Source organism: Coturnix japonica, chromosome 23 (assembly GCF_001577835.2).
Source record: "Coturnix japonica isolate 7356 chromosome 23, Coturnix japonica 2.1, whole genome shotgun sequence".
Taxonomy (NCBI): domain Eukaryota; kingdom Metazoa; phylum Chordata; class Aves; order Galliformes; family Phasianidae; genus Coturnix; species Coturnix japonica.
The window spans coordinates 3,072,360-3,098,757 of NC_029538.1; the positions used below are offsets into that span (position 1 = coordinate 3,072,360).

Below are 26,398 nucleotides of genomic sequence, written 5' to 3' on the forward strand. Positions count from 1 at the left end.
GAATGGATGGGTAGAGGGGTCTGCATGGGGCGGCACACGTTGGGTTTGGATGCAGCCAACAGAGAGCAAAGGGCTGCACACCTTGGAAGGAAGGAAAAGCCTTTGGGAGGTGGCTCCTGGTGTCCGCATCCACCAGGAGAGCAGGAGGGCACCAGCACACGGCCATTGACATGTTGCACTCGTCCTTGTATTGATCTGCTGCTTCGGCGGCCACCCGAGCCCTTGGCAAAGGTCACTGTCTCTGTTCCTGTGTTACAAATGGGAGCAAGGAGGCGAAGAGATTAATTTTCAGAAGTGATTAATGTTCCCGGTGCCCATCCTCATTCACGCTGGGCCTCGAGCCCCAGCGAAGTCTGGAGCTGGGTTAATTAAGGTGTCCCCTGCCCCTCTCCCAGCCCTGCCAGACACGGCCGTTGCTCACTGTCGTGTTGCCTTTTCCCACAAACTCCTCCGCCCTTCATCCCGTGCCAGCCCTCAAACCGGCTCAGGGACTCCCCCAGGGCTGCTCCCTCTCCTTCTAGGCCTCACATATCCTGCGATGCCCAAAAACTCACATCCTCTCCATGCTTTATCCGATGTCTCAGACAGAGCTCCCACCTCCCCACGGTTCAGGGCAGCTGCTGCCCTTCACCTCCGCTTGACCATGGGCAGAGCATCGTTAAACAACAGTCAGACAAAGCAGCTGCAGGGGAAGTTTCTCCCGGCACCAAATAACTGTTATAGAGCCAAACTGCACTTTGTTTGAGTGCAGCATCAGAACAAAAACGCTTTCTGACAAGAGCGAGAGCAGCCAAGCGTATCTCCAGTAAAAAGAGACCCTTCCAACCCTGAGAGCTGCAAAAAAGGGGTTGGGGAAGTGGGATGTAATGTAGACAACAGACAGGTGTGCGCTGCTAATGTCTGGCAGTGCTGAAAGCAGTGACTGCAGCTCTTGGTGCCCTTGAAGCCATACAGAGCCATATTGTGCCACACACACTGTGCTGTACAGGACCATGCTGTGCTTTATTAGGCTGTACAGTGCCAGAACCACACCACGCCATTCTGCACTGCGCTATGCCGTGCCCTATAGCGCTATACCATGCCATATAGCACCATACCGTGCCATAGCACCATACCACACCATATAGCACCATACCGTACCATATAGCGCCATACCATACCATATAGCACCATGCCATATAGCGCCATAGCGTGCCATATAGTGCCATACCATATAGCACCATGCCGTGCCATATAGCACCATACTGTGCCATATAGCATCATACCGTACCATATAGCACCATACCATGCCATATAGCACCATACAATACCATATAGCACCATGCCATATAGCACCATACCGTGCCATATAGCACCATGCCATATAGCACCATACCGTGCCATATAGCACCATACCATACCATATAGCACCATACCATGCCATATAGCACCATACCGTACCATATAGCAGCATGCCATATAGCACCATACCTTGCCATATAGAGCCATACCTTACCATATAGCACCATACCATATAGCACCATACCGTGCCATATAGCACCATACCATACCACATAGCACCATGCCATATAGCACCATACTGTGCCATATAGCACCATGCCAAATAACCATACCGTGCCATATAGCACCATACCACACCATATAGCGCCATACTGTACCATATAGCATCATACCATACCATATAGCACCATACCATATAGCACCATGCCATGCCATATAGCGCCATACTGTGCCATATAGCACCATACCGTGCCATATAGCCCCATATCACCCCGCACTGTCCCATACACCCCCACACCGTCCCTCCTCAACGTCCCGCCCACGTGCCCCATTCCCGCCACCGCCCCGTCCCGCGCCCCTCGCCCGCGCCCTGCCCACGTGGCCGCCCGCCGCCCGGCATGAATGAACCTCCCTCCTCCAATCAGCGCCCTCCGAGCGCACCCCGAACCAATCACACTGCACCGGCGGCCAACCCTCAACCAATAGCAAAACCGAGCGCTGGGCGGCGCCCCAACCCGGCGGCGTCCAATCACAAAGCGGCGCGGGTTGGCGGTGGCGGCTGGCGGACCAATGAGGTGCGGGGGCGTGTCGGGAGCGCGCCGGCGCGACACCGGGGCGCGGGGCTCTAAAGGACGGCGCGGCTCCGCGTCCCGCAGACGGCCATGGCCGCCGCCGCGCAGTATCTACCGCGCTCAGCCGCGCTGCTGCACCCGGACGGTGACCGGCTGCATCAGGGCACCACGTACCGCGAGGTGCAGAAGATGATGCACCACGAGTACCTGCAGGGTTTGGCTCCTGCCGCCGCCGGGCACGCCGTCGGGTTGGCGCACCATCAGTGGTTGCCCAGCGCCGGTACGGATTGGGGTAGTGGTGGTGGAGGAGGAGGCGGTGCGCACCTTCAACCGGCTGCCGAGCACGGGAAGGGCGGCCCGGGAGGACCCCGCGAGGAGCTGCCCCCCGCCGCTGCCTTCCACCCGCGGCCGCACTTGGTGCCGCAGCCCGGCGGGTGGGCGCAGGGAGCGGGGCCGCCCCCTCACCTGCCCCCGATGTCGCCGCCGTCGGGGCAGCCGCTGCTTTACGGGCAGCCGTACGGCGGCATCAATGGGATGCTGGGACCGCCCGGCCCCGCGCTGCACCACGGGCACGGGCTGCGAGACCCGCTGGGAGCCGAGGAGGCGGCGGGACACGAGCTGGCGGCTTCTCCGCCGCCGCCGCTGGGGCCGCCCGAACCGTCGGATGAGGATGCGCCGAGCTCCGACGACCTGGAGCAGTTCGCCAAGCAGTTCAAGCAGCGGCGCATCAAGCTGGGCTTCACTCAGGCCGACGTGGGGCTGGCGCTCGGTACCCTGTACGGGAACGTCTTCTCGCAGACCACTATCTGCCGCTTCGAGGCGCTGCAGCTGAGCTTCAAGAACATGTGCAAGCTGAAGCCTCTGCTCAACAAGTGGCTGGAGGAGACGGACTCCAGCACGGGCAGCCCCACCAACCTGGACAAGATCGCGGCGCAGGGCAGGAAGCGCAAGAAGCGCACCTCCATCGAGGTGGGCGTCAAGGGCGCCCTGGAGAACCACTTCCTCAAGTGCCCCAAGCCCTCGGCGCACGAGATCACCTCCCTGGCGGACTCCCTGCAGCTGGAGAAGGAGGTTGTGCGGGTCTGGTTCTGCAACCGGCGGCAGAAGGAGAAGCGAATGACGCCGGCCGGGCTCCCTCACCCGCCCATGGAGGACGTTTACTCACAGGCGGACACTTCGCCGCTGCACCACGCGCTGCCCGGTTCCGTGCCGTGACCGCCGGCCCCGCCGCTGGGCCCCGACGGCGGCGGCGGAGCGGGCGCGGGCGGCGGGACTCGCTCCGGTTCCTTCCTTCCTTCCTTTCTTCCTCGGACTGGCCCGGCCCGGCCGCCCTCCCCAGCCCTATTTATTCGGGCGCCGGAGCCGCTCGGGGCCGCAGCAGAAGTAGCCAAAGGTTTGCGATCTCTAATTTATTCCCTCCCGCGGGGCCCCCGGCTCCGGCCCGGCCGTAGGATGCGGCAATGCCCGTCCCGGCCTCTTTCTATTTATTTTCTAACCGTGCGCGGAGCTCTCTCCCTCCCGTTGGTAGGTTCGGTTCGGTTCACCCCCCCATACCTCCCCCCCTTTCCCCTTTGGTTTCGGTTTTTGTTTTTTTTGTTTTGTTTTGTTTTTCGTTTGTATCTTTATTGCAAAACCAATGTAGACTGCGAGGGTACGTTTCTATTTATGTTATAGTAAATATTTTATTACTTACATAAACCATTTACCCAGGAACCGGTCTCGTGTCGTCTTTCGGGAGCGGGGCGGCCCCGGGCCGGGGTCCATCGTGCATCCCATTCCTCTGTGCTCCCCCTCGGCTGTTTGATCTCACCCCGAGCTCCATCCATCCCGGGAGCATCGGAGGAGCGTCCCTCTGTGCCGCGAGTTCGTTAACATTGCGCCGAACTTCTGCTTTTTGCAGCTTGAGTAGAAAAGAGGACGTCGGTCGGCAGAGCTCAAGACGCCGCGTTGTTTGGTTATATATATTATTATATGTATGGAGTTATCGCTCCGAGGTTGTTCTGCTGTCCCCCGTTTCTCACGGCTTCGTGCCCCCGGTGGGTCGCCGTTGCCGCAGGGAAGGCTGCAAAGTGAGTTCTGCCGTTCTTTAGAGAAGGACCGACCATATCTCCTAACTCTCTTCTCTTCCAGCACCGCGGGGACTGAAGCTGCCGCCGTGTGTCCTTCGGGTCCTGCAGTGTTTTGTGCGGAGTGAACTGTGCCACGTGTGCCTGCACTGCTCAGATCCACTGCTGGGATGCACGGTTGAGAGCTGGGGGTAAAGCATCCGATTTCCTTTTAATTTGGCTCAGGACTTCCCGTGGTCTCAGCTCCTGGTGTGGCACTGCTGGAGCCTGGGCATCAATTCCATCTCATGACCCAGCAGCTTCAGATGGGGTTTTCTAGGGATAAGGAGGGGATATTCTGGGGGTAGCCAGGTAAATTTGGTACATGTATTTTTGTATATTAAATATAACTTATGATCGGAAACTCGTGCATGAAAACTCTTGCATTCATTGCAGCTTGATGTTTTTGTTGCGCCTTTGGGCCGTGTATGCGTGCAGTGCTACCCAAAGCAACAACACGTTGGCAATATTCAGATTATAAATTACCCCATCAGATTATAAATTACCCCATCCCCAACATCCCTGTGTTTGCATGTACAATAATATCACGGCGTTGCTCATCCCGAATTCCAGCAAGTGGTTTTCTGAGACTGGAAAATAAAGTCACTTGGAAAGGTGGTTTTGCTGCACATTGGAGCGGCTCTCAATGTGTTGCTGGGCTGGGAGTGCAGTGTGGGGCAGTGTTGGCTTCCCCCATATGGAAAGGATCTGGGCTCAGGTGTGGGGCTGTGTGTTTTCAGGTGTGATGTGGGTTGAGGTGCCTTCTCTTGCAGGCAGGACTTGATCTCAAAGCACAGAGTGGTGGGGCAATAACGTCCTGGATTCCAGCAGTTTTGCTGTGCTTACGAATTGTTCTGTATTAGCTGAATGCGCGCTGCAGTTTAGAAATGAGGAAATATATGTTGGTTCAGGTTGCGTGTTGTGCTTTAAGAAAAGTAGAAGAGTGTGATGGTGAATTATTGGAAACAGGAGTTCAAGTCAATGTGTCATAGAGGAGTTGAAACTGATGATCAACTCCTCACTCTCTCTGTTCTTTTGTGTGTCTCGCACACACGTAGCATTGTGCTCCGCTGCGGCTCTGCTGCCTTCCTCAGGGCTCTCCAGGGAGGAGGAAACAAAGGGGAAATGAACCGGCGAAAGAAGAGGGTTTTTACTACTTCAAACAGCAACTCTTGTTTGCACTGAGCGCTTAACTGCGCCGCTTTCCCATACCAGGAGCCACTGCAGCATCTTCTGCCCTTTGAGGCAGCGCGGCTGGAAAGCAGCCCCTTTGCTGGGGAAGAAGGGGGCCAGCGCTCACATTGCATTGCTGGAATGGATGAGATGCACTGGCAGGATGCGTGGCCCTGGGTTGTGTGGTGTCAGCTTGGATCAGGCGCCGGCAGCGCTGCTGTGTGAGCCCTCCTGTGCAAAGAGAAACCCCGTTCGGTGCATCTGATTTCTGCGGCGCTCAGCTGTGTTGCAAAGCAGTGCCCCCCTCCCCTACCCCGAGGGTCGCCTGGCCGAGGTTTTGTTGTCTTCTTGGTCAGGGATTAAATGGCGATTACTGCAGGGATGGTTATTGCGTTGTTTTGTTTGACTTTCTTCCATTTGTTAGTTTTCCTCAAGTGGGAGCGTGAGCTGATGTGGTTGTATCAGAGTTCGGCGCAGGAGTGTGGGATGGTGTTGGTACTTGAAGGAGAAGCAGAAGCGCTGAGCAATGCATCAACAAACACAGCAGAACATTGAGTGTATGGAGTGCAGATATGGGAAGGGGGCAGTTCTGTGCACCCCAGGGCTGGGGCTGCTCTGAGCACTGCACTGCATGGCACGGAGCTCTTGGTGCATGGAACAGGGCTGGGCAGTGTGGCTGCCCTGTCCATGCACGGCTCTGTTTTATGCTGGCTGTTGGCAATAGGAGGGAATTGCTTCTCTAAGGTGAGCAATATTTGGCAAGCCATCATTTGGTTTTCTTGCTTTTCCAAATAATCTTTATTTTTTTAATAGGTAAAGGCAGACGGGTGCTGCTCAGCTTTCTCTGTGCGCGGGATAAGGCTGTGTGGTGCCAATATCCAACTCACTTCTATGATTTCCAACCTTAGAACACGACTGCTACCACTGGGATAGCACCAAGGTGTGCTTGTCCTGCAGCAATGTGCCTCTCCAGGCAGGGTTACATGGAGCCACTGATGCTGTGTCCCTCCATCCTTCCAGCAGAGCCAGGTCTTGTGCTCGCCCTGCCCAGCACCCGCTGTGCCCGCAGCCCTTCACTGCCGAACACAGCAGCAGAAACTGCAATTGATTTGCATGCAAGTTGGGAGCATTGCTGTTAGCACCTTGCCCATTCCCAGCCCTCCCAACCCTGCTCTTCTGCGAGGAGATTCAGCACCGTCTGGTTGAGCAGATATGTTAATTCTACGCTAACGCCGCCGCTGTTTGCATGTGTTTTAATTGAGTGCTGCTGTTGTTTGGCTGGAGCTGCTCAGCATCACCTGTTTTATGTGTGTGTTTAAGTGGGGAAATGCAGAGCTCGTTAAATCCTTCATGCAAACCCCACGGAGCGCTGCAGAGCTGCTGCACGGGGCGCTCGGCGTTGCTCCCATTGCTGCTGCATGCAGCTCTCACCCGCCGCAGTGATGCACACCCACAGCGGGCATCTGCTTTTGGGGTCCAAGTAAAAATGAAATGCATGAAACTTTGCATTGCTTTTAATTAGGGCTAATGAGCCCTGCTGTCTCTTGGCAGTGGGAGATGGGGGCTGTGAAGGCGGGTGGTGATGCAATGGCACAGAGCTCGTGGGTATGCCATGCTGCTGCTGTTGGTTGGGCTGCTTGCTTACAGCTGTGCAAGGAAGGGCTGTTAAGCCCTGACCTTACACCTGTTAGCACCTGATATAGAGATGAGTGCCAAACTTCCAAAGTATTTTTATTAAATCTTCTTATTGTTGCTCTTTTTGGAGCAGATCAGCCCATTCCTTATCACTGTTCCACTTGTGACCTCCAGCTCTCTTTGCTTTTTATTCCCCACAAGGCCCAGAAGGACCTTGCAGTCAGTGCTCACATGGTGCAGTGTTTCCAGTCTGGCTTCTCCATCCCCATCCTTAGGAAGGCTGCTGGGGGCTGAAGCCTTGCGACCCATTCCCTTGTTCATTTCTTCGTGTATTTCTTTGTATGGAAATTCATCCGGTGGTTTTCTCTCATTTCCAGCCCTGCATGTTGTACCTCTCAGCTTTCAGATGATGCTGAGCTGTAAATCTGCAGCTGGCAACAACTCCGGGAGATCAGAGCAGAGTTTTCCTTCCCACATTTGCTGCAAACACGTTGATTTCACAGAGTTTGATCATTGCATCAGCTGTCTTTAATTGCGTATGTGTCTGGTTTGGAAATGGAGAAGGTTTTCATGGTTAATTTTAAGACAAACCAAGGCACGGGTGGGATGGCATTTCAGACTGGGAACTGCCATAGTGAGGGCAGTGGTACGGTGGTGGCAGCAGCACACTTTCCTCCAGACCACACTGGAGCTGTGGAGCTTTATTCATGGTTCTCCTGCTTGTTTCCCTGTGAAGAAATGCTTTCTTCTGGTGATATTAATCTCCGTGGTGTCATAAATGTTAAGTCACAAAGGTGAGCTCTCCGGAGTCCAAAGGGCCTGAGTTGCTGCAGAGCCAGGGGAGCTGCTGGGGCTTTGCATTCCCATAGAGTGGGGGATTTCTGCTTTGTCTTTCTTGAAACATAATTGCAGAGCAGAGCTGGAATCACTGCAGTGTTTCACAGAGGAATCCTGCTGCCCTCCCAGGGAGCATCTCCTGCATCCACTTCAGGCGGCCGCAGTGCTGGGTCCCCTTGGTCCCTTCTGCCCTGTGTGTAGCAGAGGTAGGTGGGAGTGCTGTGTTCTCATTCATGGGCGTTGCAGCACAAAGGGGCTTTGCTCCTGATAGACTCTTAGCATTTTGTTTTTCCTAACACGACTTCATTGACTCAGCAGCAGCATGCAGTTTACTTTTCCAATGAGAACTTGGCTCATAACTTGGTGAGCTGAAGAAATGTGCTTCCCAGCTCTGGAAGTATCCCATTGTTGGCTCTCGCTCCATTGCTCCTTCAGGTTATGGGGTTGCTCTGGCTGCAGGGCTCAGGTCCCACAACCCAGCATCTCCTCACCAGGTCTGTCGGCTGCACCCCAGAAGCACAAAACCCTTCCCAACATCACCGAGTTGCTTTTGCTGATCCAATGCTGCGTTACAATCTCAGCTGTTTCTTTCCAGTGCAGATAGCAGATCCCATGTGCTCAGGTTGCCTCTGAATGCTGTATTTCGCTGCTGGGATGCAGCATGGGGCTGCATCTGGGTGCTGCAGGGACCTGGTGGCTGGACAAGCTCCATGGAATGCAGCCTATCTTAGTGCCCATAACCCCCAGCTGCTGCCAGGGATGGGTGTGAGGCAACAGCACTGAGAGGGAGAGAATGGGATCGATACCAGGAGTGTTTGATATTCCGCTTAGCGGAACGCTTCTTATGTCTTTAATTACTATTTCTAAAAGCAGAACGGGATGGAAAGCAAAAGCCAGAAATAAATAGAAAGGGGTGATCAATTGGGCATGAAACCCTTGTTATTGATCACCTTTAACCTCTGCTTAAACTAATGACAGAGCTACCATTTAGCTGTCCCCCAGGCACAAAGCACATCAATTGCACAAGTGCCACATAAATCACAGTGGGAGGCTGTGGTGGGGGAGGATGGGGGTCCCCTTGGGGTGGCTGCAGCACCCTTCCTCCCTGCTGCTCTGCCAGCAGAGCCCCATCCCATGCACTGGGCATGGCTTTATGGCACTTCTGCATTCATAGCAGTCCCTGCTTGCCTCTTTCCTCTCATAGCTACAGCGTGATTAATGCAGTTAGATATCCTATTGATGCTCCTGACCCTCCATGGTAGCAGGGCTGGGGGTGGTTATGGGGCACAATGAGTTTGCAAAAAGAAAGGCAGATGGGATCCAGGCAATGAAGATCTCAGAGTGAGTGTTATTGGAAGTGTTAGGGCTGGATGTGATGGAGGTCACCTGTTCCTATCCAACTTTGGTTGCCTCTCTGGAATCATCATCTGTGCTGGAATTGCTATCAGTCACAGTTTGCAATTGGCAGCAGAGTAAAGTCAGCACAGCCTTTCCAGATAACAGCACTAATATTCATTAACATTCAATCTACAAATTCTCCCTTGGAACCCCAGACTGGAGCTGTGCCAGATCCCAGCATAGAGCTGCCTGCTGACTTTCAGGGCTGTGCCCAACATATGGCACTGTAGGGCTGTTGCCACCCCTACTGCCGTGCTTAGGGAATATTCCCATTTCCTTAGAGCAGGGCTGGCTGGTGCTCTGTAAACCCAGCTCACCAGATCAGAAGGTGATGTTCTCTATTTGTATTTCTAGTGACTCTGGAAACCATTCAGAGTAGATTCGAGTGGTGAAAGTGTCAGAAATTTGGCCATGTGTCACTGTGTGCATCTCCAGGGGTTCTTCCTGACCCCATGAGGACAAGGAGAAGAAGTGCAGTGCGGCACAGTGAGTGCACATCCCTGCAGGACTCCCTCAGGAGCTCTGATTAATCCCAGCTTTGCCCTCACTGTAAGGCTTCTCCCGAAACCTTAAGCTGTCATTTGGGTGTTCTCATCCATCAGCTACTGGAAGCTCTATCGATAATGCAATCATTTCCCCTTTGGTCCTTCTGTTTCCCTTTTTCTGTGCTGCAGATGCTGCCATTTGTTATTGCCGTCCCTCTGAAATGCTGGAGGCTGTGCAGGCGCTCCATGGCACAGGGAGAGCTCCTGCACCCTCAGCAAGGAACAGCCAGGAGTCACCCCATGGTCTGTGCTGGCCAGGTAGGGATGCTGCTGCCCTATGCTGGGTGATATGGCTCCTGGGTGGGATGCTCAGGGCACCCCAGGTCTGGGTGTCCAAAGTGCCCATTTCTGTGCTGTTCCCATGTCCCAGTCTGGCTTTGGCTGACCCCACATCTGCCTCACACCATGTGGAACGGCACCTTGGAGCACGTTGTCCCCTCACTGCTCTCGGGCCATGTTTTCCCTTCTTCTTCCCATCCATGGGGCTGGTAGGGGGACACACAGCCCTGTGTGGGGCTCTCTGTATCCCCAGAGCATCCTTACTCTGCTTGCTGCAGGCAGCGCTGCTGCTCCTTTTATGACCGAGGATGAATAAGCCGTAGCTGTAATTAGCGTTAAGCCGCTAATTAGCTTTCACTCTCCAGGGGCTTCTGCAAGGGCTTCGCCCGCAGTCCCAGCACAGCGAGCAGAGCAGAGGGAGCACGATGCTGCCTTCCTTGTGTTGATCAGATGGTTCTGCTGGGAGCTCAGTGTGGAACAGCTCTGCTGAAGCAGTTCCTCCTGTCCTTCATTCAGCCATAGCAGTGGAATCCGGGCTCCACACAGAGTGCATTCAGCCCTGCTCTGTGCAGATGTCCCCAAGCAATTCCATGAATTGTTGCTCTATAGTCACTACGCTGTTTGGGAAAACATTTCGGATAACTGTCCTACGCATCGGGGTGGCTGAATGAATGGCATTTGAATGGTCAAAAAAGATAGTGTGAATTGGGAACAATGCTGTCACTGTGAGGGGTGGCAGGAGAATTCCAGCTGGCATTTTCCTTGTGAAGGATAGAGCCCAAGGCCGTGCTACCTTGGATGGGGCTGGAGGAGCAAACGACTGCATCTGGACTTGGCGGTGTGCAGTGATCCCGGCCATACATCATTGGGAGGAACGTGTGCTTGGGTAACACATTAGAATAATACATGATTAGAGCCCTGTTGCTATGGTGATGTATTAGGGCAATATATCATTAGGTACCTTCCATTGATGATGTACTGCTTCCACCATGGCGCCTGCCAGCACCAGCACGAGGGTCATGGGGGAAGTGACCCTCCATCCCTTCCTAAGGAAGAAAACCCCCATGCAGTGGTTTCATTTGGGGATGTGAAGGTTGCCAGTGGCACCCCCTCCTCCCCAGGCCCTGTATAGAGAGGCTCATGCTGTTCCAAGCGAGCAGCACAATGAGCTGTGTGGATGGTGTCCTGATGCTCTTCCTCTCAGCCTGCAGAACCTGACCCCAACCTGGCACAGACCTAAGGTTGGAGCTTTGGGTTCAGGGGGCTCCGGTCAGATGGGTCCTCGGACACCTCCATTTCCCATAGGGCTGCACCATGCTTAGCTCAGCAGGTGGATAAAATTGCTTCTGATGGAGGTTTCACAGAGCAGAGCAGGAAGGCAGGTTGCTTTATAGCTGCAAAGTATGCAGCTGAAGTTTGATTTTAATTAGCGGGGAAGAAAGTAGCTGAGTTAATAAAGTATGCGCCTCCTTCTGCAGAGCTGCTAGCACTGACTGCATGAGAAACACAACCGAAGGGGGAAAGATGGTGAGCAAAAAGCTTGACCACACCTGGGCAGCAGTGGTGAAAGCAACATCAGGTGAGATGTCCTGTGGTGTTCTGCCACCAGGCTCAGTGCACGCACACTCATTTGCACAAGCAGAGACACTGCTTACAATGCAGAAATGCCCCACTCCTGCATCTCAGCTCCCCATGGTTTGAGCAACCCAGCAGGGGCTGGCTCTGATGGGGCTGATCCCACATCTCCCTGGTGCTGGGGCAGTGCTGGGCTCCATGCCCGCACTCTGGGCTTGTGCTCAGAGCACTTCAGAGCCAGCTGCCCCCACATCACCCCACAGATGCACACTTCCTTCCCTTGAACTCTCCGTGGGAGCACACCCCACCCACTGGGGGCAAAGGGGGCAAGAATAAGAGGTTGTTTGTGCAGGCTTCAGGCACGATAAGTAACGTTCCCCTGGAGCTGCCCTGCTGCTGCTGGTTCCCGTTCATAATAATGACATGTGAGACAGTTTAGGAGAGCAAGTCTGCGTCTGCCCTTGATGCCAATGCTTTTAAGGGTTCAGTGTGCTGCCCTACTCCCAGGCACCATCTGCAACACTCTAAGCCAGGGTTGCTTTTAGCTTCTCAATCAATTGCATTCAATTAAAGTGATAACGTGAGCTTTGGGTTGGAGAGTGATTACTTATCCCTTAATCAGCAAATCCTGCCCCACCCAACGCAGTGTGGGTTTGGTGCAGATGTTCTCCAGTTGGGAGAGCATTGGCCTGTAGCTGCTGTGACCATGGGGCATCCTGAGGACATTTGCAACCCTGCTTTGGGGCTGAGGATGGACTCTGCTGTTGGGCTGTTGCCCAGCAGCATCAGTGCTCTGCCCAGCTGGGGATGCTCAGTACTGCCTGCAGAGATGGCTTTGCTTTGGGAGGCAGGGGTGGGTTTATTTAAAGCACTCTCTTTTTTACCCTGTCCCTTGTGGTGTGTTTCAGTGGGAGATGCTGCCAACGGCCACCCCGACACATCTGGGCTCAACGTGTTAGAGGGGCTGCGGGCAGCCTGCCTGAGCAGAGCCGGCTCCACGGCCGCGGGATGCGCAGTGCTGCAAGGGATCTCAGCCATCAATAAACATCAGTGTCAAAAAGGACAGGAAAAGGTTATTTATCACAAAGCAGGCCAAGGAACAGGAATGCAGCAGGGGTGATGTGGGCTCTGGCCACCCCGCTGGGCCCATGTCCGGTGGCAGCTCGGGGTCAGAGCCGCCAGCCCAGCACTCTGCATCCCCATGGCTCGCCTGGGGCTGGGCTGTGTGCTGTGCCACCAGCCAGGACAGCAGCCTGATGTTTCCCTTACTTCCTCCGGTGTAATCGGGGGTGCTGGAGGAGTGACAGACTCCTTGGAGCAAACCAGACTTGGGGGGGGGGGGGATGGAGGATTCAAAGCAAGAGCTGCTGCCCCACAGCACTCAGCGTGGCTCTGGGAGCTGTTGGTTCTGAGGGCAGAAAGCTGCAGGAGTGGGGTGTTAGTATGTGGATGTGTGTAATGTGATGGAGGCTCAAAAAAGGTTCTGCAGTGCAGGGGATGGGTGCTGGTGCCACTCCTGCTGCTGCTCCCCACCAGAGCATATCCTGCACTGAGGTCTCAGGGATGCTGTGAGAACAACCCTGGCATAACAGAGAGGTTCTGCAGCCTCCCCCCACCGCCCCACATCACCTTCACCTGATTAGAGCCTCGGAACAAACCTGCTAATGCCTTTCCCAAGCTCTCGCCCCCACACTTTTACCTTATAAATCACTGTAATTAAAGTGTTTGGAAAATGCTCCAGGAGCCCAGACAAGCATCCCCACATGCTCCACACCCAGCTCGGCAAGCCCAACTTCCTGCTGTGCCAGCCCCGGGCTGCATCCCTTCCCTTCCCTCCCAATGCCCGGCGGCACAGAGAGGTGACAGTTCCCAGTCTGCTCCTGCCCGATGCTCTTGGGATGGGTAGGACACTGTCACAGCTTCCCCATCAGCTGCACCACGCAGGTACCACTCCCAACCCATCCTGACCCGACGTGTGAGGAGCTGTGCTTCTGGCTCACACAGGAGGGTCCCTGGGGGTTGCAGGAGTTGCTGCTGCTCAGCGTCCATGGAACGTGAATCTTTGACAGCGAGTCCCCGCAGTGCAGATCAAAGTCATTGTGCAAGAGGAAGAGGCGAAGAGAAGAAATAAGGCAGAGAGCCATGGGGAGCATTCAGCCCTGGGAAACCCGTGGGGCAGTTTGCTGACCTCGACTGGTGCTCCTGACCCCAGGGCAGAGCACAATGTCCCAGGGCTGTTCACTTGCTGAGCCCACCTGCAGTGCACTGGCCATACAGGGCTGCATGCACAGCTGGGCCATTAAAGTCCCTCTGTTCTCATGTCCGTTCCTCTTGCCTTTTTGGAGCAGCAATATCTTTTGCTCTCACCCCCTGTGCACCTGTTGCTGGTGGCCGTGCCCCACAGCCCCTTACATCCCCATAGGCACTCCCAGCCTTAACACACTGCTTCAGGTCCCTGCCTGGGAGCACATCCCTGGCTGTGCTCACCTGGAACCACTGTGCCCATGCCAGGGAGCTCTGAGTCACCCAGACTTTCCTGTTCTGTTCCCAAGGGCTTCACTGCCAGCACTGGGATGCTGCAGGCTCCCATAACACGCAGCTCTGCCTCTTGCTGCTGCTTTCCCCTTTGTAACAGGAAGGTTCAGCAGCCTTGCTTGCTGTGCAGGCAGAGCAACCCCTGCTTGTGCACTGTGTGTTTTTCACCTTTAAATGAAAGCAACCCAACTGTCTGAAGTTGCCTTCTGACTCTTCCCTTCTCGCCAAGAAATGATTGACGCATGGAATGGAGCAGTGGGTGCAGAGGAATTTGGCTGCAGCCCAGCCCCGAAATGCACAAAGGACACTGCTGATCCCGCTCAGGTTTTTGGAGCACCCTGGGAACAGGCTGTCCCACGCGGGGTGGTGGCTCTGCCTGTGGCAGGATCTCACCCTTGGGATGGGGCAGTGGCTGTGTTTGGGGAGGAGGAGGTTTGCAGGGGCTGCAGGATAAGCTGAGGACATCCAGCTTCTGCCAGTGCCTTTCTGGCCTTTTTCCACCATTGCTTTGTAATGTAGAAAATCTTGACCATGGCTGCAAATATCATATACCTGCATGTTTTGTGTATGTGAGTGCATGAAGCCACACAACCAGGGCTTTTTGTCATTGCCTAGACATGAACCCCCCCCTACCCTTGGCAAGCACTGACCAGACCTGTACAGAGCCAGCACCCATCTCTGCACTCCTGACACCCACATGTGCTCAGAGGGGCACTAGTGACAGAGTGCCTTCCTGGACAGCAGTGTGCATCACTCATCCCTAGGAGCTCCCCATCTCCTACAGATGGAAAGAGCAATTTGTGAGGCTTCCATAGACTTATAAAATATCATCGTGAAAGGTTGACATCAGTACCTGAGCAGAAAAGATTGGTTCTATTAACCAGAGACTTCTGAGTCCTGTTTCCTCTTCCTTGTGCCTCTTACCCATAGGAGTACAGCAGCCATTTCTTATCATGTGCAAGAAAATCAAGCCCCCAGCTCTTGGAGGATGTGTTGGTTTCTCGCAATGCGTTGCATCTGACGGTGGTGCTGACGCAGGACAAGGCAGCCTGCCTGCTGCTGGATGCCTGGCACATTCCTTCAGATAATGCCAAATGAGCAGCATTATCCTGAGAGCAGAGCAGCCTGAACCTTGTTTGTATGGCCATGGCAAGTGTGGGCTGGAATACAGCTCGGGCCATTATCATGTAATGAACACAACAATTACTCTGTAAGGGGGAGAAAGGGTTAGGGCCAGATAGAGCCTTAAGAATAAAGGCTTGTTTGGGAGAATTATTCACTGGGTCCCTGCTGTAGGTGGACGGCAGCAGATTAGAAGGAAACATTATCTCTCAGGGCAAGTTCAGAAGGACGAATGAAGCCAAACTGGCACGGGCTGAGAGTCTCAATACATTATTCTCTCTGCTCTACAAATCTGTGAGAACAAAGTGCTCAGTGTAAATGCTCACCAGGGCCTTTTCTTCCCCTGCAGGACCACGAAAGTTCAGCATGAGACGAAGGGCCACGTGTTGGCTATTAGTCCACTACAAAGAGCGTTTGAGACTAGAATTTAGAGGCTCATAAAAACATTATTGTCTGCATCCTGGGACATTTGTTTGCTGGGGCAACACGGGGCTGAAAATATGTGACCCCACGCAGCTGTGTGCCTCACCGTGCTGGTCTCATAGTGGGTACCTAAAGGCCACATCAGGCCAGATCCATGTCCCCAGTGGGAACACCTGGCCTGGACCCACAGCACCTCTGCAAGGAAGCAAAGAGCTCTGCCCTATGCCTGTAAAGTAACCACAGCTGGTGCTCTGGGGCTCAGTTCTGTCCTCTCAGGAGGTAGGGGTGGCATTTGTAGGGGCAGGACATTGCACCTTGCCTGCAGGCTTTCCATGCCATGTGGAGCCAGGCACAGGACACTCATGGCACCCTGCAGCTGATGCTCCTGGCTGGAGTTTGGGTGTTCACCAGGCCAGGGAGGATGTTTATGCCCAAGTGAGAATGGTAAGGACTGGAGACGTCCTTCTGTGTCATGATTTTACTGGTGGCATCATTCCCTCTGTGCTTCTCTGCCATCACTGCAGCTCAGAATGGTGAAGCTCAGTGCACAGCCTCAGGGACCATCTGTGCAGAGGGGATGAGGACTGGGCAGGTCCGTATCAGGAATATCCCAGGACAGTTTCATGTGGTCCAGGACCAGCTGCATCCCCTGGATGGGTTTAGCCCTATACACGATGCTAACTCCAACTGAACTGCAAGGAGGAATGCCAGCTTTCAGAGGGCTTAAAGAAAATGGAATATATTATCCACTCACAAAGTCAGCGTAAATATTAAAGAGGCTGCAAGGGGAAATGTCTCTGGTGATGTCTTCCTCAGGCATGGGGGGAGAAAATCTGTCTGAGGGCTCTATTGAGGGGTACGGCCAAAAGACAGAGGGAAGCAATGCTTTGAACTCGTTCAAAGCCACAGGTCAGTGCCTTCCTGGGACTGCTGCTGCCCACCTCCCCTTGGAGCCAGCAGAAAGGTCACTGCAGCAAACCCACCACTTCAATAAAAGAAAACGGATCCCAAAGAGAACTGCTTGAGAATGAAAGGCATCAAACGGGAAGATGGATGTGGCATGGCTGGGGGCAGGGGATGTGGGGAGAGCAAGAGCATCATCCTATCACTGCAGGAGGGCTTCAGCAGTGTGAGATGCACTGGGGGTGGCTGAGCTCCGTGATGGGCTTGGGGTCTCCTGGGTGCTCCTGCAGTGGGTGGGAAGAGGGGGGTCAGAGGAGAAGCTGTGATTGATGGAGGTGAGCAAATAGTGTGCAGTGTTATGTAACACGGCTCTGTTGAAACCACACAAGAAAAGTCACCCCGCGCCAATAAATCAGGCGGCAGCCACGGAGGAGCAGATGTGAATCACACCTTGCTTCATATGCCCTGCAGTGTTTTCACTTATTGTTCCAGTTTTAAAGATTAATGGCACTCAGAGATCTGTATTATCTACGCTTCCATTCCGTACTCGTTATCAAAAGGGTTCCTTTCAGCACAATTAGTGCAGATCAAGTTTTCCAAGTGAAGGAATGTCCTGCAGCTGTCACCCACCTTCTGCACACCCTGACCCCATGGCAGGGACAGGAGTACATGGCCATCCCCCCCCCCCCCCTTGCATAGCAGACTCCTGGCTGACTCAGCAGCAACACCCACAATCACAGTGGGTGCCATCCACAAGGTGACCCCCACCAGGACACATAGAGGTGCACCAGGGCAACGAGGCAGCTCAGAACTGCAGGAATTCCCATCTCTGTCTTTAAATGGGAGAAGAAAAGACGTTCACATCCCTCCCTGTAGCATTAGGTGGAGTGAGGCCAGGTGTTGGTATTTGCCAGCCCAATCAGGGCTGCAGAAACCTGTAAGACCATGCCATGGGTGCTACAGCAGACAGCTTGCTGTTTGGGGCCAGGGCTCTCCCACCTGGCTTACAAGGGATGCCAGACCATGGTTAGGACTGTGTGTGTACCAAGGGGCAGCTTGCAGTGCACTGAGGGTGGAGGGCTGGGGGTGTGGGTGGGAGTCTCTTCCCTTCTCAGCTGCAGAAGCCCAGGGAGAGCAGTGTTGAGCTCCCTGCTACATGAGATCAAGCTGTGATCACTTCTATCATGAAGATAAACTGGCCATTGTTGCCAAAAATAAATGTTAGTGTTCCAAATCCACACTTCAATAGCACCAGCTCATTAGAGATGCATATCATTTGGCTCCAGTCCCACACCTTCCAGCTCGTTATAAATATGCAGTTGCTGCTGGCTCTACCCCAATCATCTCTGCAATCAGAGCTTTTAATTAGGTTAATTAAATTGTATCAAACCTCGCAGGGACGCAGTTCACTGATGCTGATGAGGCAGCCAAAACAGACCTTAACTCTAGCTCTAATGAAGGCCCTGCTGCAGCTAATGACAATGCATAATAAATTAGAGCTTCCCTAGAAAGGTGCACCAGGGCTTGTGCTTCGGTAAATGATGATCTATATGCACTAACTTACTGTTTCAGTCCTTGGTATGCCAAGCTAGGGATGTCTGGGAATATGCTTTCACCAAATAATGGGCTCCTTCCCCAGAGCTCACCTTCCTGCTCTTGAGGCACCATAAAGCTGCTGGGATAGAAGCCTAGCAAATATTTGCTGTTTTCAACTTGGCCTGTTCTGATGATGCTCATCTCCCAGCAGAGGCAGCAGCAGGTATTTATTTGGCCAAAACCTTCTGTAACTGAATTTGGGGGGGAATGTATGCAGGTGTTGGGGATAATCCTCATGCTTGGGGGGGGAGGAGCAGTCGTGTCCTGGTGGGCTGGGAGCCTGTGGAGGAGAGCTGGAGGCCAGCTGTGCAGAGCAGCAATTAGTGCCTCCTGATTTACATCCTGCTCTTTCAACTCCCTGCTGTGCTGAGAAGTGAGGAGCTCTGCCACCCTTTTCTCTTCAGTGCCCTTGGGCTGCTCACCTTGGCTGAACCCCATGTGAAGACAATGGGCTCTGGAGGATGGCTGTGTTCCTACATCACTGCCATGGGGAGCACTGGGACCCTGGAGAAGAGCCCCCCCAGCACCTGGGTATGAGGTAGGTGATGCTGTGCTGACTGGTGGGTGCTGGGGTGGGATCTCCTTGCTGATGGCACACACAGTGTGAGGATACCAGGATCTGATCCAAACAGATCCAAGTATGCTGGCTTCTGGTTCTGAATGGGGCAAGGTGTCCTGCTCTGCTGCTTTCCAGGCCAGTTTGGAACCCAAAAATGAGGTCTGGAAGAAGCAGTTCTCAAAGCTGAAGGGCTGGTTGATGGTGGCCCTCCTGCTGCTAACAAACCGTTACAGTTGCCTAGAGATAATCCTACAAGTGTTTTAATGTAGCCTGCTATTAACTTTTATAGACAGCCATTACCAATTGAGTTCTTCAGCTTGAACAAGGAATTACATGAAATTATTAAATGGCACAATATTACTCTGAGTCACCTGAAACCTGAGCTGAATCTGTGGGGTATTTTGATATCTGTATCTTGCAAGCTGCAGGGAATCTCCTTGCTAAAGAACCTGTTGGTTCAGCCTTTGATGCTGTAATTATTGCAGGCAGAAATTTGCTGCAGGCAGTCCTGGTCCTGTGGGGATCCCACCAGTGGGGCCCTTCAGATCTCCCACTGTGGCTGGGTGGGCAGTGGGTTCATGTCTGGGGTTGGCTCCCCCCAGGCTCTTGCAGAAGGATTTCATTGCTTGGGGTGAGAGCTTGAGGCATCAACAAGGGCGAGGTCTGGGGGATGAGCTGCAGGGAGGGGTTTGGTTCCTTGTAGGGATAGGGCTGCCTGCTGGCATGCATAGCTGTCCTGCAACCCTCATCACAAAGGATGTTTTTGCTTCAATCTCTCAAAGAGGGTTTTCCAGAACCTCCTAGAAAACTTGATTTCTAGCCCAGATTTGTTCCTGGGCAGCTCCTGTGCACTTTTGTTAGCGCCAGCTCTTCTCCCTGCCATCAACACATACATGCTGCTTGCTTCCCAAGGCACTTGTGCTGCCTTTATCTTGCTCGGCTGAAGGAGCAGGGCCTCAGTTCTGTCTGTAAGGCTCCCTGCTGCCTTTCTGCATCTGAGCAGTTCTTTCATCTATCCCACTGGGAATTCATCTTACTTAAGTCTGGATGACCTGTTTGTCTTTGGTGAGACCTCCCTGGTCTCCCAGCAGAAAGTAGCTGAGAAGAGGTACTGCTTTTACTGAGTCCCATACAGAGAGCACAGAGCTGTTGTCTCCTTCAAAAGCTCCTAACGCTTATGTGCAGGCTGAGGGCAGCACCAGGAGGGATGCATCTACTGCACCCACCTTATATCTTCCACGGTGAGCAGCACTGACAGTTCTAAGCCTCACAGTGACCCACTGCATCCCATAATATCTCACCCCTTAACCAGAGAGCAGACTCTCTTCCAGGGATCGGTCATTTGCATCCATTGCAGCATTTGATCTAGCAAAGGGCTGAGATGTACTGAGCACCAACTCATGGGCTCTTGTTAAGGCTGTTGCCCTCAGCTCCTTCCTGCCTTCCCCATCCTCTTCAGCAACTCTCGATGTAGGTAAAATACTTATGTGAGTCCAGACAGTGTGTTGGGACCTCGATGTGCTTCTCCAACACAATTAAAAGCTCCCAGAAACATAAGTGTCATTTACAGCTTGCTTTTTTTTTCTAGCGTGCTTTTCATCCCCCTTTTTACACGTCTCTGTTAAGCTTTCAAAGTCCAGAAATTACATCCTCAGGTTCAGTTAAAGATCTCTGTCGAATAAGCTAAGCCTGCTCTTATTGCAGCCTTGAAGACGAGAAACCTTGCTATAAGAGAAGGGCTGTTCTGCTGCTCCCCCCGCAGCCCGGCTGTGCGCTGTTGCTGCCCTCTGCCGGCCCCGACCCCCCCAGCGATGGGGACGCGTGTTTCCTATCGGGAAAGAGAGATTTCAGAGCTTTATTCTCCCACCCGGTCTTTCGATGGGAGATTTCCGTTAGGCTGTTAATAGTGAATCAGCGAAACTTCTTGTTTCACGTGGAAAAGTCTTAGCGGCTTTTAAGGGCGAAGCACAACCCTTCACGTTTCCCAGAGGAGAAAAAGAAATACTGCTGAGTTCTTGCTAGATTTGGAACTTTTGCAATGGCAGAAATAAGAGCCAAAGCTGCACTTCAGCACCTTAAACAAGTCGTGTTTGGGCCTATATGGGAAAACTGAGTGGGATGGGTTTAGGAAAAGCATCTTTTTTTTTCCTATTATTTTTTTTAACCATCTTGGCATAAGCATATGCTTACTATTGGCAGATTTATTCCAAGCAAAGAGATAAGAAAAGGAATGTTTACGCCCAGGTTCTCCTACTTGCCTGAACTGCTCCAGGATACTCAGCAATATGTCTTTATTGTTCTCAGTTGAAACCCCCTCCCAGCTACCAACATTGCAACCAGCAAAACATAAACAGCACAAACTTTTGTCCTACATTTGGCTTTTGGATCGCATGTCCTTGTATGTGAATCTGTTATTGCCTCTCTGTTCGCACCTGATAGTCACGCTGGCAATTTGGTTACGTGGGCACTGCTGTGTTGTAAGGCATGGGGTAAAATAAGCACAGCTACACCTACATGTGTGCTCTTCTCTGCTATAGAAAGTGTTTCCTCTGTTCTGTAGAGTGAAACATTCCTCTGCTTCCAGTGCCATTCCAGAAGAGTCTTTGCTAAGGCTGCATTGTAGAATTCAGGTGCCATCGTTAGCTGATGTCTTTCACCTTCTAAATTTCAAAGCAAAATACTTTGTGCAGGTGGATAAAGCAGAAGAGTTTCCTCTGCAGGGCAAAAATAGGGATCAGAAAGATCGTAATTCAACTTTAACCTGCTTGAAACTTAGCTAAGAAGAACTGCTCTGAAGTTCGATGGTTTGGGTGCTGTGGCAGTCCAAGATCTTAAGACAGAAACAGTTCCAGCATTTGTTACTTTGTGTGCTGTGTGCATCTCCCAGTCTCTTTATTCTGACCTTGACTTCACAAGGATGGTTTATGGTGTGTATTACTAGGACAGACAGGCACCTCTTGTGGCTTCCCACTGTAAATACCAAGAGAACAAACTCTTTGATTTATTAATCAATTAATTAGATAAAAATATATTTATGGCTCCTGCAGGCTCGTGGTAATTTGTTTTAACCAAGTGTTAGGCTGTGATGAAAAGCAAATGGATCCTTCGCCATAAGGAAAATCCTCTTTCTAAACAAAGGCTGTAGCTGTAGTTATTCAATGGAACAGTCAACGTTTCCGCTGAAACTTGAATCTGTAAATAGCTGGGTTGTTTACCGTCTCCTTCTTCACCTTCACTTTATGAGTTTTGTCCTGAAGAAGGGGAGAAAAAGAGAAACAATTTGATCTGCTGTCATTTAAGGTTAAAAAACATACATTATGAAGCCCTACTCTGGAGGTGACAAAGCAATAGTGGAAAAATGGTCACTTTAGATTGGAATTACATTTCCATCTGTTCTTTCTGTCTTTAGTTTGTCAGGCAGAATCTGCTGTGTTCAAAAGCACCAGTGAATGCAAACGCCCATTGAGAGAGTTCTCTTTTGGTCACTGGGTTAAGAACTTGGAACCAACAGAACCATTTCCTTCCCTCTGTTACATTTTAGTATTGGAGAGGGATGACAACATTTTATATATGATCGTGTGCTCAACAGTTGAGTCTTTGTTGTTGTTGACATGATAGAGTTGGATTAGCAGATATAAATTCAGTCATGTCACAGTCCAAATGCTTCCCAGTATCATCTTGCTTTCTCCATGTTAAAGATTATGTTCCCAGGTAACTCCTGAAAACAAGTCAGGTTAAAACAAGAGCAAAGAAACTCATACACAGACAACCAGACCTTAACAACCTTAACAAAACAGCTCCAGAGAAACAAGAGTCAGAGCTCTCACCAAAAGATCTTTACGTGTCTGGATTTTCTGTGCAATAACAAACATGCTCTTTTCTCGCTCAATGCGCTGCTTCAGGAGGTCGTACTGATTCTTCCTTTGCTGGTCTAATTTCTGGAAGGGGAAAAGAAAAGAAGCATTTTTAAGAGCGAGGAACAAGACACTACAGTTCCCAGCTGACCTATTCCGAGCTACTTGGACCTCACAAACATTTCTGACATTTCAATCATATTAAAGAATGCTGCTTCAGTATTGTGGTTGGATTCCAGAGAACCGTTTAATATCTTGATTTATTTTCAGACTAGTTTTCCAGTTAGGTCTTAAATCTAAGCAAGTATGAAGACTAAGGAGATTAAAACTAAAGGAGGAAAAGGAAGCAAATAAAAACCACCATATGTTTTTTAGATGAGCTGCTGTGCGACCTCATTTTGTAAGCAGTCGGAGTTTCAGTTTTACAGCTCCTCTTAATTTGAATGTCGAGTGTAAAAGAAAATTGAACTTTGTAAGGAAAACTCAGAAATGCCTTTTTTTCCCACTTTGGATAAACAAGAGCCCAATTCCTGAAGTGCAACAAAAACTGCATAGAGCCTTCCCAAAACATAACTTGTTTGGTCATGTTTCCCCACCAGGAGCTGATGGTTTTCCCAGCATAAAAAGGTGTTAGTGCAGGTGTGAGAGAAGTAATTAAATTAAGGAGAACAGATCCAAACATGCTTATAATGTGACTCAGACATTTAGAGAGAGAAAACTCGTCCAACTGCTTTACTGACAAGCCAAACCAAGAAAGCTGGCAAGATGGAAGAGACCAGAGGGTGTTTGTTATCTGACATCTGGTTCAGAAAACAACAGGTTACAAATTTACCGCATGGCAGTTTAAGACAAGTTTATTTTTACCTTACACATACTGGCTTTAGCTTATAGAACTGCCCAATATCTAAACTAATTATGAGGTGTTTCCAGTATTAAAGCCAAGTTTAGCTACTTCTAGGACAGAGTGCTGTAATATTAAAACATCAGCATCAAAGTCTGTTGTGCAATGAACTTGTCCTGAAGAATTCTTACTTCTGCTAGAGTGCTGTTACTGTTGGTAAATACAGGACAAGCAAACTTTATAAATGACTTTAATAGAAACATTTGGTTCAGGGATGCAGAGTTTCCTTACAGAAGTCAAGGAAACATCCTCATCAGGTATGTACCACTTCTTTATTACCCAAACTTCACAGCTCTTGGTTTATAATCCACAGTGGACTGGGACACAACCAAACAAGTTCTTCACATTGGTCCAGAAGATTTGACTGCAGTTTCCAGGTAAGTGATGACTAAGTGACATCCACTACTGCCTTGTGTCATCAAGAAAAATTCCAAGACAACAGAATAGCTTTGTTCTTCTATACAATGGCCTAGTGAACACTTGGTCCAGTGAACACTTCTCACTGCTTATTATATCTATTTAAAAAGTAAAACATTAAAAACAAGCTACCTTTAAATGGGCAGGATCAGTAGCTCCTTTCAGTGTCTCTTTCTGCAGCGTTGCAATGGTTGGTCGGTTGTAGACTCTGTCTACTAACTCTGGAACAGTATTCAGATGAGTTGCTATATCGAACTCTCGAACTATAAATTAACAAAAAGAATTAAAAAGATTTTAGTAATAAACTCACGCAGACTTCTTAAACTTACATCCAGAAAACCTTCCAAACATGTAGCTTATGTACAGCCAGCAGCAGAGAGAGAGACCCAGCTAAATAGCTCCTGTAGAACTGAGGTCTTATCTGTTAATCAAAACAGATTTCCAGAGCTCCTGAAATAAAACCTTCTTTTTCAGCAGCATAAAGAAAGCAAAATACTGCCTTATAGATTTTACACAGCCTGAAACAAATCGGGGGAAAATATGTCTGGCAAAACCTATTTAAATCTTACCTTCTTTCTTAGTATCAAAAAAGAACGTGTGCTTGTTGGGCTGCTTCCCCTCAACATCCAGCAGATGGAGCTCCGACTTCAGCCTTTCGATTTTCTGCAGGAAAGAACAGGTTAGTAGTTTTGCCAAACATCTCTAACAAGGGGGAGTGATGCTTCTTTGAAGGGAATTCCTGTTTGCGCCTTGAGCTTATGAGTATCTGAACTCTTCCTTTTTAACATTATAAAATGCATCTAGTTTGTGTCCTATCTTCAAGTCCTTTTCAAGTCAAGGTAACCCACTTCAGTACCAGTAATATTGTTAACACGTATGTGTTTAACATCTGAAATGTACATAAAGGTTTGCTGTGCTTTCTGACAATGTACAACATTGTCTTTAGCAGCTTTATGTAGGCCCCATATAAAGAATTCAGCTGATGCTTCCATCTTTAATCAGGTTTCACTAAATACAGACGATATTGAAGATGTAAACAGAACAATTCAAGGCAAAGGGGGAAACAGTAACAAGAAAATGAAGTGCATTACCTTGGCTTCTGCCACTCTTTTCATTTCCACATACTTAAGATCCTGTGTCTTCATCAGCTTCATCTGTTCAGGGGTCACTTCATCCTTTGGCTGCTTAATTACGTGAACTCCATCCTAAAAACAGAGTGCAGTGTGCAGATGCAGCTCTTGGTACAGAGTTCTATGGGCCCTGATTTAAATTAAATAAAGGCAGAACCTCTTTGTCTGTTACATCTCATTTTCTTCAAAGACTGCAATGGGCACCAAGTCCGGTCTGTTGGTTTATTAACTAATTCTTAAGTAAGAAACATGAACTAACTTTAAATAAGCGTGACTTGGTGTAGCACTGTCATCCTACTTTAAGGCAATCTGCTTCCTCACCTTGAGCTGTGTACGGATCATTTTGAAGTAGAATTCATCAGGGTTCTTGTCCAGAGCTTTCTTCTGAAGAGCTCGGAGGGCATTGTGCTTCTTGTGATAGTCCCTGGGAGGAAGGTAGAGCAGAATGGAGTGCCCCTGAGCCTATGTTCACTGAGGTGCAGTGACACAGAGCTGCCACGTGCTGGGCTGCTATTTAGTCCCAATCTGAGTGATCACAGAATGGCTTAGGCTGGAAAGGACCCCAAGAACCACCAAGTTCCAACTCCCTGCCATAGTCAGGACCACCAGCCTCTAAATGTGGCACTATAACAGGTCACCCAGGGCTCCATCCAACCTGGTTTTGAGCACCCGCAGGGATGGGACATCCACATCCCCTCTAAGGCTTCCTGTTCCAGCACCTCCCCACTCCCACTGTAAAGAGCATCCAATTTAAACCTTTCCCTCCTCAAACTTAAAACCACTCCCCCTTATCCTATCATTATCTACCCAAACTAAAAGTAGACTTTCATAACCCCCTTTTAACTACTTGCAGGCTGCAATGGGGTCTCCCTGCAGCTTCCAGGCTGAACAAACCCAGCTCCTTCAGTCTATCCTTGCAGGGGGGGGTGTTCCAACCTTCTTCTCATACCCACGCCCCCCTCCATCATCTCTCCCACATTAATAAAGCCGTTTAGCCCGACTCACTGTGCCCTCAGCCGATAATCCTGCTTCTTCTCCAGCAGCCCCAGCTTCTTCCTAGAGGCAGGCTGTGGGGACAGGCAAGGAAGATGTTAATAAGACCAAGGCCCCAAACTCGCAGTGAAGACCCTCAATCCCCCCGTGAGACCCCGCTGCCCCTCACCCACCTGTCCCCGCTCTCGGTGCTGCCGCTGCCCCGACTTAGCAGCCTTCCTAAAGGCGGCCGACATGATGACGGCCCGTTCCTTTACAGCACCGCGTGTGGATCACCGACACCACTAGGCCGCAGCGGGGCGTGCCTATGGCCGGCCCTGCCTCCCAACGACCCTCCCAGCTCGGG

General features: G+C 51.1%; 2 protein-coding genes across 2 annotated transcripts; one reads left to right on the forward strand and one right to left on the reverse strand.

The window, feature by feature from the left end:
- Positions 1-2,106: 2,106 nt before the first annotated feature.
- POU3F1 (POU class 3 homeobox 1) lies at positions 2,107-3,785 on the forward strand. Its single transcript, XM_015883283.2, has one exon. It carries the CDS (start codon positions 2,163-2,165, stop codon positions 3,285-3,287), a length of 1,125 nt encoding a protein of 374 aa, XP_015738769.1. The 5' UTR covers positions 2,107-2,162; the 3' UTR covers positions 3,288-3,785.
- Positions 3,786-21,628: 17,843 nt separating this feature from the next.
- Positions 21,629-26,385, reverse strand: UTP11 (UTP11 small subunit processome component). Its single transcript, XM_015883662.2, has 8 exons — positions 26,226-26,385; positions 26,065-26,126; positions 25,381-25,483; positions 25,021-25,134; positions 24,499-24,592; positions 24,062-24,192; positions 22,585-22,695; positions 21,629-22,008 (listed from the first exon to the last, which is right to left on the reverse strand). Exons 1-8 carry the CDS (start codon positions 26,286-26,288, stop codon positions 21,925-21,927), a joined length of 762 nt encoding a protein of 253 aa, XP_015739148.1. The 5' UTR covers positions 26,289-26,385; the 3' UTR covers positions 21,629-21,924.
- Between the last annotated feature and the right edge of the window lie 13 nt (positions 26,386-26,398).

Bases quoted from the DNA above. Each gene is read 5' to 3' on its own strand.
- POU3F1 (XM_015883283.2), top strand. From the start codon at position 2,163: ATGGCCGCCGCCGCGCAGTATCTACCGCGCTCAGCCGCGCTGCTGCAC.
- UTP11 (XM_015883662.2), bottom strand. From the start codon at position 26,288: ATGTCGGCCGCCTTTAGGAAGGCTGCTAAGTCGGGGCAGCGGCAGCAC. The intron at 24,193-24,498 runs GTAAGATTTAAA...GTTAATTTATAG, and splicing joins TTTTGATACTAAGAAAGAAG to TTCGAGAGTTCGATATAGCA. The intron at 22,696-24,061 runs GTAGCTTGTTTT...TTCCCCTTCCAG, and splicing joins CTGATCCTGCCCATTTAAAG to AAATTAGACCAGCAAAGGAA.